Below are 16472 nucleotides of genomic sequence, written 5' to 3'. Positions count from 1 at the left end.
AAGATTAATGATTAATAAATACTGCTTCAACAGCAGTTTTGTTAAATTAGAGAGACATACCCCAATATCTATATAATTTGGCATGAGAGGAAAGGAAAGTAATATTTATTGGATATCTACATGCCAGATATCTTCATTTTTTTCTAAAAGAACCAAGGTAAAGTTAAGCATTAAAGAAAGATTATGTCCCACACCCCTTACATAGATTAATCTTTATAACAACCCTGGAAGTATTATATCCATTTTATAGATAAGGAAACTGAGCCCCAGAGAGGCCAAGTAACTTATCTGGGATAACACAGGTAAATGGAAGAGCCAAGAAATGAATCTAGGGTTGTCTAATTGGAAAGTTGTTGTTCTTTCCAGAGATTAATCTCATTCCTTAGTTAAGGGTTTTCCTAATTTATCACCTGGCAGCACTTTTTGTGCAGATTATTGTCTTCCTTGTGCAGATTGTCTTAATTCATTTGGTCTATCTAAATTGGATCCAGATAGCTGTTTTTAACAACTCAGGTGATTCCTGTTAAGAAATTTTGGGAAACACTATCTTAGTTCATAAGATTATAATCTATATTGAATTAAAAAAAGGTAAAATAGATACACTTGGAGTCATTTATCATGGCAGTTTATTTCTAATTGTGGTTAGGCAAATTTCTTCACCAGTTTTATTTATTTAAATTTCTTTTTGAATAGATAATTACATTCTCATGGTTCAAAATTCAGGAGATATGAAAAGGTATACAATAATAAACTTCTACCTATCTCAACTCTCAGTCACCAAATTTCTTCCTGTGTTCTGGTTTTTGTGTATGTATGGCAGTTTAGATACACATGTTCACATATATGGCAGTTTAGATACGTATACACATATGCAAAGACCTCATAGCATTTTTTCTCATTTCTTTCTTTTTGTCACTGAGTCATGAATTCTGATTAAGGCTTTTAAAATTTTAAATAATAGGTTTCAAATTTAAATGGAGTTCTTGGCTTGTAGTGACAAGGATTTGAATCACATTTAAATCTGCTTAATAAGATTACCTGTCATGTTTTAAAAAAGCGGAATTTTTTGCATAAGAGTACCCGAAAAGAGCTCACATGCCCACACCTTTGGTTGGGATGAGATTAGGGTGTGTGCAGGTTGACTGTAACAAGAAAAAGGGGTGAGTAATCAGTACCACTATAGATTGACAAATTTCTCTTTATCTTAATTTTGTGCTTCCTAATCTTCTGATCCCTAAGTATAAGTCTTTTAAGTGAATTTACCTTTTCATTTTGGAAATTTCTAGAAAAAAGATGTCTCATTTGTGACATATAGATAACTGAAAGTTGGTATCCTGATGTATTAGATGCTGTTTCCTTCTGCCTAGCTGAGTTGAAACTGTGGTCCAGTTCTTTGTGCAGAGAAACTTTGTCATGAGAAGTAGTATTACATGATGAGTTTAACTGGATAGAAGGGAATTTATATGTAGGGAATGATTGAAGCTTATATGGGTGTACCTCATTTTATTGCACTCTGCCTTGTTCTGCCCCCCAGATATTGCGTTTTTTATAAAACCCTCCACCAGCAAAAAGATTATGACTCACTGAAGGCTCAGATGATGGTTAGCATTTTTTGGCAATAAAGTATTTTTTAATTAAGGTATGTATGTTTTTTTAGACAATGCTGTTGCACACTTAATAGACTACAGGATAGTGTAAACATAACTGTTATATGTACTGGGATGCCAAAAAATTTGTGTGACTTGCTTTATTGCAATATTTGCTCTATTGCAGTGGTCTGGAACCGAACCTGCAATATCTCCAAGATGTGCCTGTATATTTAGATTGAAATGTTGACTTTTTTCCATGAGATAAAATTTTTGGTTGCAGCAAGTAGAACAGTAGGTCCAAATCAAATGGGTGATGTGGCAACAAAATATTTTGTAAGGAGTTTGTGATGATTTTTGAGTAATTTGAAAATAAAGACAAGCCTTAAATAGGTTCACCATGGATAAGGTTCATCAAATGCACCTCACCTCATTTTTAGGTTGGGCTATTAGATATATTTAATCAAAATCTCTCACACTCTTTCAAAACAGCATAATATTAGATTGAAACATATGAAATTGCTGTTTTGTAGGTCAGAATGGAAATGCTGTGTTTCTGAATTCGTAAGTTTTACTCAATCAAAATATGTAGTATTATGACTTGTGCCCTCGCCAAGAACAGGGACTAGATTTACTTTCCCACTTCAAAGAACCAAGAAGTAGACAAAATATATGAAATGATGGAAAAAGCATTAAATATCAGGCTGTGAGGGCAACAGTGTCTGAGAGATGGGAAATAAATAAGGTGAGCCCTATGATGGTTCCAGCTTATTGCCTTGAGCAAGTTTTCAGGCTATAGTGCAGGGAGGAGGAACTGAACCAGAGCCTGGTGGACTTCTTGAGTTGAGGAGATGAAGGTGAGATTCTGGGGAGACCAAGATCACGAGAATTCACTAGACAGTGTGTCAAAGAGGAGAGAACTGCATAGAGGCAACTCCAGAGATCCATGGAAGGTTCTGCTCAAGTATATGGTTGAATATTGATTAGTGCATCCATGTGAGGAAACTAGCTGATGCCAGGAAAAGAACTGTCCTAAAAAATTCTGAGTGCCTGTTCCCAACAATAAGACCAGGAAAAGCCTCATAATTCATTGGGCGTTGGACAGAGTAAACAGAACTTTTACTCAGTACTAGGGAATACTTACCATAGACTGAACATTGCTTCAGTCCTGCTTAACAAATCTTAAAAGCAACACCTTCAAAAAATCAAACTGTTTGCAAATAACTTTACTGCATTCCAGACAAAGCTCAAGAATATTTATAGGAATACAGAAATACCTAGTACCCAAGAAAATCAAAATCACAATGTCTTGACCCTCTTAAAAAATTAGCAGGTATATGGAAAATATGACCTGTAATGAGGAGCTAAATGAATCAATGAAAACCAATCCAGAACTGACCCAGATGTTAGAATTAATAGATAGCCCGTGAAAACAGTTATGATGACTATATCTTATATATTCAAAAAGTTAAGTCAGACATGGAAGATGTATAAAAGGACAACATAGAACTTTTAAAGATTAAGACTACAAAACGTAAGACGGAAAATATTCTGGATGAAATTAATGGCAGATAAACATTGCAGAAGAAAAGATTAATGAACTTGAAGACATAGCAATAGAAACTGCTAAAAATATAAAAAAATTTTAAAAAATGTAAAATGTGAATGGAACATTAGTGAGTTGTGGGACATCTTCAGGTGGGCTACTATAAGTTTATTGGACTATCTTGAAGAAATATCTGCAGTCCCATGTTCATTGCACAACCTAAGTGTCCATTGATGGATGAATGAATAAAGAAAATGTGAGACATATCTATATATCTATATAGATATATATATACAAATATACACACACGCATACATATACATATATACAATGCAGTGTTATTCACACATAAAAAAGAAGAAAATTCTGCCATTTACAACAACACACATGAATCCTGAGGGAATTATGTTAAGTGAAATAAGTCAGACAGAGAAAGACAAATACTGTATGATCTCACTTATATGTGGAATCTAAAAAAAACCTGAACTCACAGAAGCAGAGTAGATTGGTGGTTGCGGGGGGCAGGAGTGTGGGAGAAATGAGTGAAGGTAGTCAAAGAGTACAAACTTCCAGTTATAAGATGAATAAGTTCTGGGAATCTAATGTACAGCATGGTGACTATAGTTAACAGTTCTTTATTGTGTACTTGAAAGTTGCTAAGAGAGTGTTCCTTAAAAGTTCTCACCAAACACACACACACACACACACACACACACGCACACACAAAGGTAGCTATGTAAGATGATGGATGTATTAACTAACCTTATTGTGGTAATCATTTTGCAATATAAATGTACATCAAATCATTGTGTTGTATGCCTTAAACCTACACAATGTTATATGTCAATTATATCTCAATAAAGCTGGAGGAAAAAGGTGTAACTGGAATCCCTAAGGAGAAAAGAGAGATGGAGATGGAAAAAATATTTGCAGAAATAATGGCTGAGAAATTTCCAAATTTGATGAAAACTACAAAGCCACGTATCTAAGATACTCAAGTACAAGAAGCATGAAGAAAACCACACCAAGGTACATGATAATCAAATTGTTTAAAACAATGATAATGAGAAAATCTTAAAAGCTGCAAGAAGAAAATAACCATGTGAAATAAAGAGAACCAAAGATAAGGATAACAGAAGATTTCTCGTCAAAAGTACAAACAAGAAAACAGTGCAGCACATCTTTAAAGTATTGAAAGAAAAAACCTGTGAATGAAGAATTCTGTATTCACTGAAAATGTTTTCAAGGTGAAGGTGAAATAAAGTCTTTCAGACAAACAAAGCTGAAGGAATTCATCACCATCAGACCTCCACTACAAGAAATGTTAAAGGAGGTTCTTTGGGCAGAAGGAAAATGATACCAGATGAAACTGATATCTACACCAAGGAAAGAAGAGCATTTGAAATGATAACTGTGTGGGTAAATATATGACTTCTTTCCCTTATTATTTAAATTTCTTTACAAGATAATTGGCAAAAATAATACCAATGTAGTGTAGCATCCATACCATATGTAAGAATAAAATATATGACAGCAATATTACAAAGGGGGAAAATGGAAGTATACTTTTGTAAGATTGTCACATTAAATGTGAGGTAGTTTAACATCACTTGAAGGTAGACTGTGATACATTAAAGATGTTTGCTGTAGACCCTGAAGTAACCACAAAAATAACAAAGAGTTATAGCTAATATGCCAGCAAAGCAGATAAAATGGAATTATAGAAAACATTCAATTGGGGCCGGCCTGGTGATGTAGTGGTTAAGTTCACACACTCTGCTTCGGTGGCCCGGGGTTTGGGGTTCGGATCCTGGTCATGGACCTACACACTGCTCATCGAAAAAAAAAAAACAAAAACATGCTGTGGCAGCATCCCACATACAAAATGGAGGAAGATTGGCTCAGATGTTAGCTCGGGGCCAATCTTCTTCACCAAAAATAAATAGATAAAAAATAAAACCACACTCTATTTAACAAAACAAAACAAAAAACATTCAATTAGTCCAAAAGAAGGCAGAGAAAGAAAATAAAGGAACAAAGAATAGATGTGGGATATAAAGAACAAGATGACAGATTTAAACTTAACCATATCAGTAGTTATATTAAATATAAGTATCTAAATATCCCCATTAAAAGGCCAGAGATCATCAGATTGGATAAGAAAGTAAGACCCAACTGTATGTTGCTTACAAGAAATGAACTTTAAATTTTAAAACAAAAGATATAACATGTTCATACCGATCAAAAGGAAACTGAAGTGGCTATATTAATATTAGGCAAGGTGGATTTCTGAGGAAAGACTATCACTAGAGCTAAAGAAGGTCATTTTGATAATGGGATCAGCTCATCAGAAGGAAATAATAATCCTAAACATTTATGCACGTGTTGACAGAGATTCAAAATGCACAAAGAAAAACTGGTAGAACTGTAAGGTGGAATAGATGAATCCACAGTTAGAGATTTCTGTACCCTTCTCTCTATAATTTATATAATAAGTAGACAGAAAATTGGTAAGGATATAGAAGATTTGAACAGAACTATCAACCAACTTGACCTAATTGGCATTTATAGAATGCTCCACCCAACAACAGAATACACATTATTTTTAGGTGTACGTGGAACATTTACCAAGATAGATCATATTCTAAGTTGTAAAACAAGTCTCAATAAATTTAGAAGAATTCAAGTCTTACAAAGTATGTTCTTTGACTACAGAGAAATTAAATTAGAAATCAAGAACAGAAAGATCTCTGGAAAAGCCTCAAACATTTGGGAGCTAAAACATGCTTCTAAGTAATCTATGGATCAAAGAAGAAATCAAAAGGGAAATAAATTATTTTGAACTGAATAAAAATGAAAACACAACATATCAGAATTAGTGGGGTGCTACTAAAGCTGTATTTAGGGGGAAACTTACAGCACTAAAATACCTATTTTAGAAAGAAGAAAAGTTTCAAATCAATGATCTCAGCTAAGCCTCCTTAAACTACAAAAAGAAGAGCACATGAAACCAAAGTAGAAGAATGGAAATAGTAAATAAACATCGTTGCAGAAATCGATGAAATAGAAACACAATAGAGAAAACCAGTGAAACCAGAAGCTGGTTTTTTGAGATGGATAAAATGAATAAACCTTTAGTCAGACTGATCATAAAAAAATGTGCTGTTAGAATTAACATTCCAGTGTCAGAAAATTATTATACATTTCATTTTTATAAAGTTTTACGTTTTTAGATTATAAGTTGTTCAAAAGCACCAATTACTTTGTCTTAATTTGGGAATGTTTTGTTCTGTTTGAAAGACCTCTAATCCTTGAGAGAAAGATTCTGGCAAATGTTAGAGTTATGGCACAATTTTGTGGCTTAATACATTTAAGTTTGCCATGGTGGTGTGTGACATGTGTAGTTGAGTGTTGTGAAAAAGTATAAGTACATATCTGGTAACCAATGCATGTTGCTTTAGGATTAATTTTTGATGCATAATTTTAATTTTCTGATAACATGCTATTCTGTTGTTTTATCTGTGGTGAAAATGGAATAATGAATTATGATTTTGCAGATCAGCATATAGTCACTGGACATTTTGGGCTTGCACTGATGCTTTTGGCACATGTTTGGGAGATTTACCAGCTTGCAGCCACTTTCCAGATCATTTTTGATTGTCAGTTTATGAACTCCAAAAATGGTTTTCTGTCGTTTTAAATCTAAAGTGATATACACACCTCCAACTGTCTGCGTTGTTGATTACCTGTCAATTGGTGTACCTACATGTACAATTTTTTTCCCCTTCCTTATTGTAACTAAGTTTCAAGAAATAGCCAAAACTCCTGTCGGTTCTAAGACCTCAAATTGTTGTTTGTGGATTAGCTTCTGCTGGTTCTTAATTCATCTTGGTTTAAAATGGATTTTGGTCTCTGTTGAGGTTCATTAAAAAAAAATAATTATCCTCATTTAAAAATTTGAGAGGTAATTCACATAAGATTCACCCTTTTGAAATGTACAATTTGGTAGTTTTTAGTATATTCATAAAGTTGTGCAACCATTACCACTATCTAATTCCAGAATATTTTCATCACTTGCAAAAGGAGGAAACCCCTAATAAGGCTGATTTTTGAGATTCAGATGCCCGGAGTAAAATTTTTTGAACCATCACCAAATAATCCTTTAACCAACAGAGCTCTCTCTGAAAGCCAAATTGCCATTTCTACCTGCTTCATTTTCATTATATCCCAGTTTATAAAAAAGTATTTTCAGTTTTTGGCAGGTTATCATATTTTTATTTCTGTGGAAAAAGTAGACAAAACAACTCAATAATTAGAGAAATTGAAGGTCATAGTACCATCACAAATTCTAAATAGCACAATCAGTAATATATTTTATGTCAGTTCTACTTATTATGCTTAATTTTCAGCTAGTCAAATATTGGCTGTTTTATATTGTTTACCCTAATCGAATAGGGGAGTCGCTTTGACCTGGCTTTGAATCTTGACTCCTCTCCTTGCTAGCTATATTGTTTATCCACTCCAATATTTTGTTTGTTCATTTATATAATGGGACTAATAGTTCCTACCTGATAGGGTTTGTGTGAAAATTAAAGGAAATAATGTATGTCAGCCTCTTAGTGAAATACCTAGCAACACAGTAAATACTCAAAGACAGTTACCTTTATTATTATCAGGTCATATATACATCCTTGTTGACAAGATAGAAAAATTTGGGCTATGTGTTATTTTGATTTGTATCTGGTTGTACCCAAAGAGAATTCATCAATAAATTTCTATCAGGAGGTCTCTAGTAATATTTCTTAGGACTTTGCTGTTGACCTTCCTGATCAACATTTCTATCCTTAGATAAAAACACAGAAGACATAATTATCAAATTCATAAATGTTGATTGACAGATTAGGATTTCAGTTAAATCTCAACATATGAGTCATAAGGAACCTGAGAGACGATCAGAAAAAATGGACTGTAGCCAGAAAAATAAAATTTGGTAGGGATAAATCTAAAGCCCTGCATTTAATTAGTAAAAAGCCCATTATGGGAAAGAATAGGATGGGAATTAAACATTTCTGCTAAAAGTTCAAATGAAAAATATAGGGATGAATAGGTGGAGCACAGGGTCAGTGAAACTGTTCTGTATGATACTGTAATGGTGGGTACATGTCATTTTACATTTGTCAAAATCCATAGAACGTACAACATAAAGCGTGAACCCTAACTTAAACAATGGACTTTAGTTAATAGTAATGTATCAATATTGGCTTATCAGTTATAATAAATGTATCACAGCAATGTTAATAATAGAGAACACTGTGTGAATGGGTGAGGGAGGTATATGAGGATGCTGTATTTTCTGCTCAGTTTTTCTGTAAAGCTAAAACTGCTAGAAAAAAATAAAGTTTGTTAATTAAAAAATATATAGAGAGATATATATCACATTGAAATAAGGCTGCTAAAAAAAAAACTAATGCAATTTTTGGCTAAAGAAGGTAATTCTGCTACTGTACTCCCTGAGTATTTCCAAAGGCAGCTAATATGATGAATGGTTTGGAAACCACGTCATGAGAAGCTGAGAGAACTGTGAATATGTCTTTGGGGAAGAGAAAACTTAGTGGAGGCAGCGTGGTTGCCTTCTGATATTTGAGAGGCCCTTCGTGAAACAAGAAACAGATTTATTGCAGATACTGTAAGCAAGGACAATTGGTGATTGTTATAGGCCAGATCATCAAGTTTCTACTCATAAAAAAGGAATAACCTTTTAACGGTAGATAAAGTGAGATGACTCACAGTAATGAGCTCCCTTCTAGTCATTGAAAGTATTCAAGCGGTGGCTGGGTACTTGAAAAACACTCTCATTGGGACATTGGTTTAATTTGATCGTCTCTCAGGTTCCTTATGACTCATAAGATTATATAATTCCTTGACCTTTGCCAATGAGTTCGGTTACTCCTGTGATTAACAGAGAAGGAACAGTATGTGAAAAAAATATAGCACTTGGTGTTACTGTCAAATAAGAGAATTAGGATGCTTACTGCACACACACACATACACACATATACACACACATTATATATATAATGCCTCAATACATGTGTGTGTAGGTGTGTTTATGTATATGTTTTTATATATAAATATGTATGTATATATGGATACATATATATAAATGCACACATTATAATTTAAGACTAATTTCTGCCATGTGTGCAGTTTTACTTTTGGTGAAAAATACTTATTTCAAAATGATTTTTACCATTTTTTTTAAAGAATCATTTACCATTTTTTTTAAAGAATCATTTGCCATTTTTTCCATTAACTTTTTATACCCAGTTTAGAAAGAGTGCTGACCTTTGCTTTGACTTCCTGACCACAGTGCTCTATCTTACTCACTGCTATCTTACTTGCTTCTTTGAAGAACAGGAAATTACCAGAATGATACTAATCATTCTAACCCAATACTGGGTTAACTGTTTTTTCATAGTTTTCATACTTAATGGATAATGCTATATTTATTCAAAAAATTTCTCTTTTATTGGTACCATTTTTGTCACCTAAACGAAGGTTGATAAAGCAATTACATAGAAACAATTTAATGAATTTATTAGTTAATTTTTTGCTGAGGAAGATTTGCCCTGAGCTAAAATCTATTGCCAGTCTTCCTCTTTGCTTGAGGAAGACTTGCTCTGAGCTAACATCTGTGCTAGTCCTTTTCCATTTTGTATGTGGGTCACCTGCCACAGCATGGCCACCAACAAGTGGTGTGGGTCCGCACCCAGGAACTGAACTCGAGCCACTGAAGTGGAGCGCGCCAAACTTAACCCCTAGGCCATGGGGCCGGCCCCCAGAAATAATTTTTATTAGGGGGAAATTTCATACCCCAGAGTATAATTTCCTCAGTTTACTTTTAGTAAACAAACTTTTATTAAACACACATAACCTCTTGAGTTTTTTTACTTAAAATCGAGGATGGAAGGTGAATGGAAATATAAGGGGGATGAATTTGACATTTCTGTTCATCTGTTTAGCAATCTTCTTGTTTTATTTTTGTTTTTTAAATCTTTCCTTATTCATTTCTTCTTCTGGATTAATACTTATTTTCTTTTTGACAGGCAGTGATGGTTTCAGAAAATTTTAATATAGAAGCTCCCGACTATTTGTCCAAGGAATCTGAAGTTCTCATTTATGCCAGACAAGATTCACAGTGCATTGATTGTTTCCAAGCTTTTTTGCCTGTGCACTACCGCTATCATCGGCCACATAGCAAAGATGGAGAAACATTTATTGTGGTTAATAACCCTGATTTATTGATGTATTGTGACCAAGGTGAGGGTTGCAAGTCTTTTCTGAGGGTTGAAAATAAAAATGAAAGTATGGTGGCAAGTCTGAAGTCAAGGACAGGGATGACAAAAGCACGTTTCTTTTTTCTTTCTTTTTAACTTTTTCATTGTAAATTAAAGTACAGATATAGAAAAACTTCACAAATATATAGTTTAGTGAATTATTATGAGACCAATACCCTTGTAACCACCACCCAGGTCAAGATATAGAACTTTGCCAGCCACCCCAGCAGCAGCTCCATTTGTCCTGTCCCAATCACAGCCTTCTCCCTTCCTCTAAGACTAACCCACTATTCTGACTTTCAGTCACTTCCTTATGTTTCTTTATACTTTTATCACCCAAGTGGGCATTCTTAGACACTATAGCTTCGTCTTGCCCATTTAAAAAAAATTATTTCCATTAAATCTCTTAATTTACAGGTTTCCCCTCTATCCCTTTGTTTAAAATTTATCTGTTGAAGAAGCTGGGTCATTTGGCCTGTGAAGTTTATTGTAGTTGGGGTTTTGTGATTGTACTCATGCAGTTCATGTGACCTCTCTATTTCCTGGAAATTGGCAGCTCGTTCCAGAGGTGTGATCAGATGCAGGTTTGATTCTTTTGGCAAGACCATAGGTGGTGCTTTGTTCTTTTATGAGTAGGCATAGAATATCTGGTGTGTTTCTTTTTTCAGCCATTGATCCTCACTGCCCCTTTGCTGTTTCTCTTTCTTCATGCTGATATTTCAGGACTTGTAGCTGTTGGTGTTTTGTCTCTACTTGCATGTAGTTTGGTATTTGAGGGGATACTTTATCACCTAGTTTGGTTGTAAATGTTGTCCATGAGTTGTTGGTTTTGTGTGTAATTGTTTTTTTTTTGTTTTTATGTGTGGATTTAAGTAAATTGAAAAGCTACGTTTTCGCCATTTTCAGTCATCCCAGAATCAAGACTTTTCTTTAAGAAGCCCCTTTCAAATTTTGGTTCTTTGTGCCTCTAAATTTGGGCTGATTAGAATGTTTATGAAAGTCAGTAACACTGTTACTAAAGTAGGAAGTTTGTAATCATACATTTGCTGCCATCATATATTTCATGGTGAGAAAATAAAAAAGTGTTCAACTATGTTAACTTTGTTCATTCAACCTCGTTTTCTGTTTCTAAATGTTACCTTTTACTTACCCTAAATAAAGTTGGGAAAAGTGCCCCCACTTGAGGGAGCATCTGGGGTTCTGGTATGTTTTGTTTTTTTGGTCTGAGTTCTCTCTGTATGGGTGGGTTTACTCTATGGAAATTTTTCGAGTCATATGCTTAAAATCTGTTCTCTTTTCTGAATATATATTTGAAAAAGAGTTTAAATTTTTAAAAAAGTGGCCCCTAGCATAATGGAATTTGTTAAGAAGTCATGCTCAACTTCTGCAGAGTCTTTGTACTTTTATAATTTCTTAAGCAGGCCATTTAAAACAGGCTGCTGAAATAAAACAGCATGTGATAGATGGATTCAAATCATATGCGTCATATATTAAAATGTTTAAATACTCATAGCCCAACATGAAAGACTGGCCTGGCCTCTAGTGCAGAAACAGGTTTTCTGATACGATGTTCTACCACTTTTTCTCAGAGTTTCCAATTTTGAAATGCTGGGCTCAGTCAAAAGTGGCAGCTCCTTGTGCTTTGAAGAATAAGGATATCTGCCAATGGAACAATATGAAATACAAATCAGTAAGTTATTATTTTATGTTTTTAGATCATGCTGCCTCTTTTTAAACTCTTTCTATAATGTTTCTGCTACGTTTAAGGGATTAGCATTTTATATTCGACCATAGAAAGCTGTTTTTTGTTTGTTTGTAATGGTGTTTCTTTGCTGCTGATGGCAACAGTGTTTCCTCGTTTCTATGAAGTCACACAATCATTTAATTGGAGGGCTGGAGATTTAGGGGTCGTCTCCTGCCTCAGTGGTCCAGAGCTTAAGTATGGCTCATATGCTTTTTAAAGGTATGGAATGGCAAAGAAAACAGTGGTGTGTTTATCTGTTTTTACTTGATCAGTAGAACTTTGCTTAGAACGTTTTACTAGTTTTTGAACAAAATAAATTAGTTGAACAACAAAATAAATTAGTTGACTTCATTATATTGTACAGAACAAGTGAACAAAAGGAAAATAAAACTCAAGTAGTATCATTTCAACTGTGATAAAGTTTCTAAACAGTTGTATTGCTATTATACATCTAAATTTAGGCTGTTTCAGTTTATTTTTATAGTTTTGACCTCCCAACTTCTTTTCAGTTATTAAATTAGTTAAGTATTAATCATTAACACTGGGTTTGTCTAAGGAGTCTACGGTTTGCTACTTACCTTCTTTGGTTAACACAGTCTACCTCTTTCCTTTCTTCGGAGTGGTGAAGTCTTTGTATAACGCGTCTCTTTCTTTTCTATCCTTTTGTTCCTCTTTTTCTGAGCTGCCTTTTAACTGATGCTGGTAGTATGTGTGTTTCTCTTTGTTCCTAATTCTCTTTAAGGCCTGTTTCTTTGGTGGAATGGCATAATCTATGTCATCATTTTTATGGTTTACTTTTACAATGAGTCAAATGAGGTGCAACAAAAATACAATAAATATAAAAATTTAAAGCAGCAGACAACATAGCTGTCAGTCAGATAAACATAAAGCAGATTTATTCATATGTCATATTGAGGATATTTAGATTTGAATTATTTTCCTTGTGGTCTGTCTCCCAGCTAGCTCAAAAAACAACTACGTACTTATGGTGAAGACTTCCCACAAAGCACTCCTATTTTGTGTTGGAGAACTTTCTTTGAACTGGCAGTTGGGAAGATGTGTGACTCTGCTGAGGTCTTAGGCAATGTAGAGTTGCTTTTGAGTAGATTGCCATTGCCGTATGGTACCTGACTTTTTTTCAAACTCTAAAATACGTCTAGAGAATTGCATTTGATTTTCTTATGTGAATGAAGAGTATGATTAGTGTTTATGATTTATTGATTTTAAAAATAGGTAGTGTGCATTGCTACAATAAGTACTTACCCTATTAAATAACTAATTACCCTATTAAAACATTTTGAATTCAGTTCTCTTCAAGACCGTGTAACTTGAAATAAAAGATTATAATTAAACACTTTGAATTTTTTTTCTTTACTTTGTGTTACATTTCTTGTTTATATATACCAGAGAAATAGGGGACCATTACTAAGGTGGTGATCAACACTAAGGCTTGTTTGTTTAAGACATTTTTTGAAAGATAATTTTCAGATGGCGCTTTGTTACAGATTGTGTTGGTAACATTTTTTTTTGGATGTGAAATTATAATTCAGGTATTTGTAGAAAGAAACCAAAAATAAAAGTATTCCTAAATTACCTAAATTTTAATGTTTTTACAAACCTATTTTTAAACCTTAATATTTCCCAAGGTTTCTAATTGAACCCCTTTATCTTCAAAACCATATAGAAAATAGAAACTAAGTTGAACATAGAACATTCGCATTGTTAGTCAGTATCACAACTAAGTTGATGTTGTGGTAACAGTAAAGGACACATTCAGTTGTGTAATTTGTGAATAACAAACTTCTAAAAGCTTTTTTTTTTTTTTTTTTGAAGATTGGCACCTGAGCTGACATCTGTTGCCAATCTTCTTTTTTTCTTCTTCTTCTTCTCCCCAAAGCCCCCGGGTACATAGTGGTATATTCTAGTTGTGAGTGCCTCTTGGTTGTGCTATATGGGAGGCCGCCTCAGCTTGGCTTGATGAGGTGGTGCCATGTCTGTGCCCAGGATTCAAACCTGCGAAACCCAGGGCCGCCAAAGTGGAGTGCGAGAACTTAACGACTTGGTCAGGGGCCAGCCCCTAAAAGCTATTTTGGGAGAGAAACAGGAAAACAGAAAGGAATGGATACTTTAGTTTTATTGTTGTTTTAATATTTTCCCTTTAGGGCTTCAACTTAGAATTCTATATTCTAATATGAAACACAATAAGGAAATAAATCTTTATATTGATTATAGAGGTTGACATTGGGACATAGCTGGCATTTTTTTAAAAGAATACATTCAACTCTATGCACAAAGTAGAAAAAGTAAAAAATAATGAGAATTTAAGATTTATTGTAGGAATTGAGTCTGATTCTGTTATATTAAATGAAATGTTGAATCTAAAAGAATCATTCAAACAATAATGTTACATGTAGTGTAGCACTGACAAAGATATTTAAAAGAAAAACTAAAAATCAAAGAAATAGTGGTCTCACCTTAGGACTTGCATTTGCAATGTCTCTAACTTCTGTCTCCATCTCTCCTAGGTGCATAAGAATGTGACTCTGCAGGTTCCAGTGGGACTGACTATACACACCTCTTTAGTATGCTCTGTGACTCTGCTCATTACCATCCTGTGTTCGGCTTTGATCCTTGGGGCTGTTTTGAGATATGGCCATCTTTCCCTATAGGTTTTATGCAGTTAAATGCTTTCCATAAACCTAAATAAGACGTAATTCATTTGTGACTAGAAGTATTCTTCTGGAATTAGGTCATTACTTTTGTCTTTTGTTTTCATTTATGGCTGAAATTGTGTTTACTAGACGGAATTTTGGCTCATTTTCAACTAATTCCAAACTTTTGTGCTCTATTGTGTAAACCTTTGATAATCCTCAAGCATCAAGTGCCAATAGAAGAAACTTAATTCTGTTAAATTAATATTTATTTTGTGAGAAGTGACTTTATCTTCATTTGATTTAGAAAACTGAGTACTTTATATATTACAAATTATTCTCATTTTGTGAATAGAAACATTTCTCTTTAAGCTAAAATTGAGAAAATCATTATAATAAGAATAAAATAATTTGGATAAATCAGAATTTATTTAAACATTAGTTTTATGAAAATATTAAAGTCATTTATCCAGAGTTTCAAGGAAAATCATTAAAACAGCTAATATAAAAATTGATTATTCCTTAAAATATTTCCATTCTCCTTTTATATTTTATAATACTGCTTTTGAATATATGAATTGGCACAGGGCTTAATGAAACTAAGTACTATGATTTAGTTCTGATTTAGTACTGAATTTGTGAGGAAGATAATTCAGATTGTTTTGAAGAGTATATTTTATTAAGTTGTACATTTACAAAAAATCTTTTTTGTATCTTCAGGTGACTTTTTTTTTTAAACAAAAGGTCATGATTTACTGTTTTTCTTTAGAAATTAGTAAATAAAGTAAGTGCCATAAGCTAATTAAAAATATTAAAGGGCAAGCACACTCTTCTATTTATTCAGGACAAGCATGTTCCAAAACAGAACCCAATAAACCAGGGTATGTTGGCATTGTTTGTTTTATATAGAGTTATGGGATATGATATATGTGTATGTATGCTATCGCTGCTTAATGTCCTAAAACAGTCTGATGTTTTTACGGGAATAAATCTTTTATAATTTGACATGTATGGCTTGACTAGTCATAACAGTTCTTTTTGATGGTGTGTTTGAGAACTTATATATTGAAAAAGGCAACCCAATGCCATAAAGCAGAAATATTAGAGATCTTTAAAATAACTAAAATTTCAACCCAGTCTAGTTCCATACCTGTTTAGTGTTTTCTTATAAGAAAGAATTCCGTGTTTTACAAGCATTTCCTTCACAATGGGATTAATATAATGGCGCTGAAATAGAATTGTATGTCAGTTAAAATTCAGTAACATCAACAGACCATTTTGGAATATGGTTAGACAGGTGGGGGAACATGGTTCTATTTAACCTCTCAAGAGTATGTATGGGGGTGGATGTGTGTGTGTGTGTATATATATATATATATATATATATAGTGTGTGTATATATATCTATTTTCTTTCTTTCTTTTTTTTTTTGAGGAAGATTAGCGCTGAGCTAACATCTGTTGCCAGTTCTCCTTTTGCTGAGGAAGACTGGCCCTGAGCTAACATCCGTGCCCGTCTTCCTCTACTTTTTATGTGGGATGCCCATCACAGCATGGCTTGCCAAGTGGTGCCATATCCACACCCGGGATCTGAACCGGTGAACCCCGG

General features: G+C 33.8%; 1 protein-coding gene across 1 annotated transcript in view; it reads left to right on the top strand.

Moving 5' to 3' along the window:
* PIGX (phosphatidylinositol glycan anchor biosynthesis class X) overlaps nt 1–15869 on the top strand; it is a 34130-nt gene extending 18261 nt beyond the window's left edge. The window contains exons 6-8 of the mRNA XM_070242509.1: nt 10239–10452; nt 12059–12159; nt 14739–15869. Of these exons, the coding sequence (XP_070098610.1) occupies nt 10239–10452; nt 12059–12159; nt 14739–14882 (459 nt within the window). The 3' untranslated portion in view covers nt 14883–15869. The remainder of the gene's footprint in view (nt 1–10238; nt 10453–12058; nt 12160–14738) is intronic.
* The last annotated feature ends 603 nt before the right edge of the window (nt 15870–16472 follow it).

Source organism: Equus caballus, chromosome 19 (assembly GCF_041296265.1).
Source record: "Equus caballus isolate H_3958 breed thoroughbred chromosome 19, TB-T2T, whole genome shotgun sequence".
Lineage (NCBI taxonomy): Eukaryota > Metazoa > Chordata > Mammalia > Perissodactyla > Equidae > Equus > Equus caballus.
This window is presented reverse-complemented; position numbering and strand designations above follow the sequence as displayed.